Here is a 4,433-nt window from a genome sequence, read left to right as displayed (position 1 = left end):
AAATCATGTTTTAGTTTTAGTGTTAATATTAATATATGATTGTAGATAGAAATGATATAAAAAAAAATGTGAAAAAATTAGAGATTGTTGAGATTTAGATAATGGAATTATAAGAATAATTGTTTTGACAGATACAATCAAAGAGATAAATATAAGACCTAAGAGACACGATACTATAATCTATATTAGTCATTAAGAATACTTTTAGGTATAATTGTGTAAGATATTTTTGCATTTACATTTTAGATCATTTTCCATTATCTATGTTATAGGAGAGGTATTGTCTCCAATTTATCATAACATATATTTTATCATTCAAATGATTTAAAAATGTTTATACAAAGACTCCTACATAATAATAATAACAAAAATATGTGATTGAATTGTTTTTTAAATTTAAATCGTCTTAGATTGTTCTTAATAACCTTATTGCACCTTGACTCAAGCTTATTGAGTTTGGGGTATAAATAGAGCGAGTTGAGGCAAGACTATTTCCCTAAACAACATAGTCAACATTTAATCCTAAACAATTCGCAGCATAACCATATGAAACAATTGAACAAATAGAACCCTCTTGATTGTATTGTTTAAAAACCAAATCCTCATAAACCTTGAACTCTTAGGAATACGTAGCCCCATTTTCTATTCTAGAATACGTATTCCAGAATACATATTCCAGAATACGTATTCCTATTCCGCTCGCCAAACGGACCCTTAATTTATGAATAATAAGGGAAGACTAATTGTTATTTACTGTAGTCATTAAGGAATTGGGTGTGCCCACAATGAAACGGTGATGAGGGGGCTAGTGCTTAGCAACTACTCAAAGAAGTGGGTGGGTGGATGAGAGGAATCAATTCTAGTTAATCCCTAAACCTTTACCCTTGGAGAAGAGTAAAGATTTAACTAAGGTCAAGAGCTATTATGGTGTATACATTCTTCAAGGCAAAAACTAACCAATTATGAGCTTTGAATGTGGCTTTGCATGGGTTGCACATTCACAAATCAATAATTTATTTGAGGCGATCACATGAGAATCTCGACCCATTAATTCGTTTGTTAACATTGCATTCAGCAGGAGCAGTTCAAGGCAATGTATGTAACATTTTGCGCGAATTAAGATGGTTGAAGAAGCTCTCCTTGCACGTTGAACTCTGATTTGCCACCAATTAAAGTCTTTAATATATTTGTTTTCGCCAGTCCTCGCTTCTTCCCAAAGTTTCTTATTAAAGACCTCTCACCCTTCACTTTAACCCCCTCGCTGCTTCGGTTAGGCCGTCCCAAAGGACTCTTTTCGCCTCTTTCACAGCCTCATACACCTTCAGATAGAGTAAGTTTTCTCTGCATTTCATACCCATTTCCTTCCATTGCTCCATTAATGAAAGATTTCATGCCCATTTTATCTTCCCCGACTCCATTAATGGTGGGAGATTTCATATCTATGCACTAACTTAGGAATTGGGCTGATACCATGTCAGCATTGCAGCTGAGAACTGTCAAAATGTTCTCGATTGATTGTCTGGTTTTGTTAATCTGACCACCAATGTCTTTGAATTCAGACCATCAATGTCATTTCTAGAACAAGATTGATAAGAGCATTGAGTGTTTTCACTTTCTTTCTGGTCCAAGAAGAACAGGGGTCATTATAAACAAGTCTTTTCTATACTTGCATTGCTGTTTCAACAGAATTCTGTTATGGGCGCCAGGATTATACCGTTTTTCCTCATTGTTACTGATATTGTTGCTTTTTGGGTGTAATGCAGATATAATCGGATTGCTTTAAAGGTCTTAGCCTTTTCATTAGCGGACTAGAAGTGGATTCCTCCAGTTGGGTTTGGGGATGGAAGCTCCAACTTACCTATACGAGACCAACTATGGAGCTCCCCTGATAGAGGGGAGGAAGTCTAATGGGAAAATAACGGAGTTCAAGACTGGCGTTCAGGTAGGAGACTTTTTTCACGTTGATGATCTCTTCGACTTCTCCAACGAAGACATTGCAGGCCCCATTGTTGGAGAGAGCGCTGTTAATGGGCCAAACTATGGCACCGCTACGGATTCCTCCACTATAACCATGACGGAAACACTCAGCTGCAATTCCTCCGTTGGTGGAAACAGTTCCAGGACTTACAATGTTCTTGAAACGGATAAGCACAATCCTGCTGAACTATGCGTTCCTGTAAGTTCAAGTCCCTTGTCATATCATTACTCTCTTCAGTTTTCAATTTTTCCAATTGGGTTTGTCTTTTAATTGATTGAAACGGTTCTCTCTTAAGTGGAAGCTAAGGTTTATCATGTCTAATATCATTACTCTATTCAGTTTCAATTGGGTTCTGCATTGTGTTCGTCTTTTAAATGCGTCTTCTGTTAATTGATCGAAATGGATGTTAGTAGAAGCTAAGGTTTATCCCCGGGGATTGAGAGGGTTTCTTTAATTAAGGTGTTTCCCTCCATGGAAGTGCTTGTTTCAATTTTGTATATGAAGACTATAGCAGGAATTTCAATGCAATTCCTCTTTACCTCCATTAATGTCTGCCTTCGGATGATTCAATTGTATGGATTGAGTAGTTGGTGTTTTAGATTATTGAGATTGGTGTTTACCGACAACACTGTATTGGGTTCTTTTTTTTGCTTACATGCTTATTTCCCTCGCTGGAAGTGCTTATTTCTGCCTTCGGATGATTCAATTATATGGACTGAGTAGTTCCTGTATTAAATTATTGAGAATGTTTTACTGAGAACACCGTTTTTGGGTTCTTGTTTTTTTTGGTACAGTGCGATGATTTGGCAGAGTTGGAATGGCTCTCAAATTTTGTAGAGGACTCTTTCTCGACGGAAGAAGCGCCTAAAGCTTTCTTTGCTCCTAATTTTGGGCCAGAAGAAACCCAAATGAGGCCCCATACAACACAAGTGTGTGGAAATGGGAATACAAGCCCTAATTCCGTGTTAGATTCAAGCTCTAGCAATAGAAAAACCCCCTTCAGTCCAGAGACTCCTGTTCCAGGGCGTGCCCGCAGCAAAAGATCAAGACCCCCTGTTTGTAACTGGTCTTCCCGCATTGTTTCCCCTACTTGCTCAGCTTCTACAGCCTTAGAGAATGGATTATCCACTCCCACTTCTTCTACAGCATTGGAGAATGGGTCATCTGATTCAGATTTCTTTGCAGAGTCCTCATTGTCCTCAAAGAAACCAGCATTTAAGGTCAGCCATGAAGGAAATGTATTTCACAAGAAGATTAAACAAGAAGCTCAGGGGGCGCTGCCAATGAGGAAATGTATGCATTGTGCAACAATGAAGACACCCCAGTGGAGAACAGGTCCCATGGGGCCGAAAACACTTTGCAATGCTTGTGGTGTCAGGTTCAAATCCGGTAGGCTTGTGCCGGAATACAGACCTGCCGCAAGCCCTACATTTGTTGCCGCAAAACACTCAAATTCTCACAGAAAAGTGATTGAGATGAGGAGGCAGAAGGAATTGGCAATGCTACGCCATGGATTGAAGGATTCTGAAGAATTCTCAGAGAATGATGAGGAAGCTGATGGAGAAAGAGCACTGGAAGAAAACAACCACCGCCCATATTTTGTATCTGATGATGATGCATTCTTCATTCAACACTACAAGACCCCTAGCAGTTTGTCTGAAGTTGACAACCCAATTTCCTATCCCTTGTACAATTTTTAAGAGTTTCAATTGGGGAAAAACATCAAATTAGTATCAGGATTTGCTTCAAATATACAGAAGGTGGTAAGATGTGAGGAAATGGAAGTGGGCTGGTTGTTGAAGGGTTTTAGAATCAAATTTTCATTTGTCATGTATTCTTTTTGCAGATTAGTTGATCATTTGTTCAATTCTTCTATGACATTGTTTACTTGTTTAGAGTAATTCCCATGTCATGGTGAGAGTAGGGCAATCTGGTATACAAATATAGTCAGAGTCTAGTTCAGTTATCATGTGTACGAGAGGCAGGAGGCCTGCCTGCCTCACTACCAATCAATCAGCTCTCATTACAACATTGCACAATACATTATATGAATGTGAGCAGGAAGGCCTCTCAAATCTTGTAGATAGGAGGAGGAATGAGAAGATTTATTAGCTGAGGATGGGCAGGCATAATATAAGAGTTTACAGAGATTTTCATTGTTTTTGAAGTTCCTCTTTCCACATGTATAAACTGATAAATGGGCATTGGAGAGTGTGTTTGTTGTTTATTCGAATGTGCATATTTCTTTCATAAGTTTTGTCTCTTTTATCATCATCTAACAAATGAAAATTTTTAAATTGATCAATCTTGATAAATTGTGATATTGGTAGTAGAATTTACATGTGTAGATTTTGAGTAAAATGCATTGACTCATGTTTCATGAGTAGTGGTTCATACGAATCTATTTCTCATGAGAACGAATAAAACATTTAGCACTCATTGAATGATCTAGGTG

At 37.9% G+C, this 4,433-nt stretch overlaps 1 protein-coding gene across 2 annotated transcripts; it reads left to right on the top strand.

The window, feature by feature from the left end:
* Positions 1-1,058: 1,058 nt before the first annotated feature.
* On the top strand, positions 1,059-4,205 carry LOC149551836 (GATA transcription factor 4-like). 2 transcript variants are annotated; one of them, XM_089787342.1, is made up of 3 exons: positions 1,059-1,330; positions 1,764-2,176; positions 2,773-4,205. In XM_089787342.1, the coding sequence occupies exons 2-3, from the start codon at positions 1,841-1,843 to the stop codon at positions 3,676-3,678; spliced, it is 1,242 nt and encodes a 413-aa protein (XP_089643468.1). In that variant the 5' UTR covers positions 1,059-1,330; positions 1,764-1,840; the 3' UTR covers positions 3,679-4,205. The 2 variants fall into 2 exon arrangements, with proteins under 2 accessions (XP_089643468.1, XP_089643469.1); XM_089787343.1 differs by lacking the exon at positions 1,059-1,330 and adding an exon at positions 1,344-1,522.
* The last annotated feature ends 228 nt before the right edge of the window (positions 4,206-4,433 follow it).

This window comes from Cupressus sempervirens, chromosome 6, assembly GCF_028749045.1.
Source record: "Cupressus sempervirens isolate cs-2001-9-10 chromosome 6, ASM2874904v1, whole genome shotgun sequence".
Taxonomy (NCBI): domain Eukaryota; kingdom Viridiplantae; phylum Streptophyta; class Pinopsida; order Cupressales; family Cupressaceae; genus Cupressus; species Cupressus sempervirens.
This window is presented reverse-complemented; position numbering and strand designations above follow the sequence as displayed.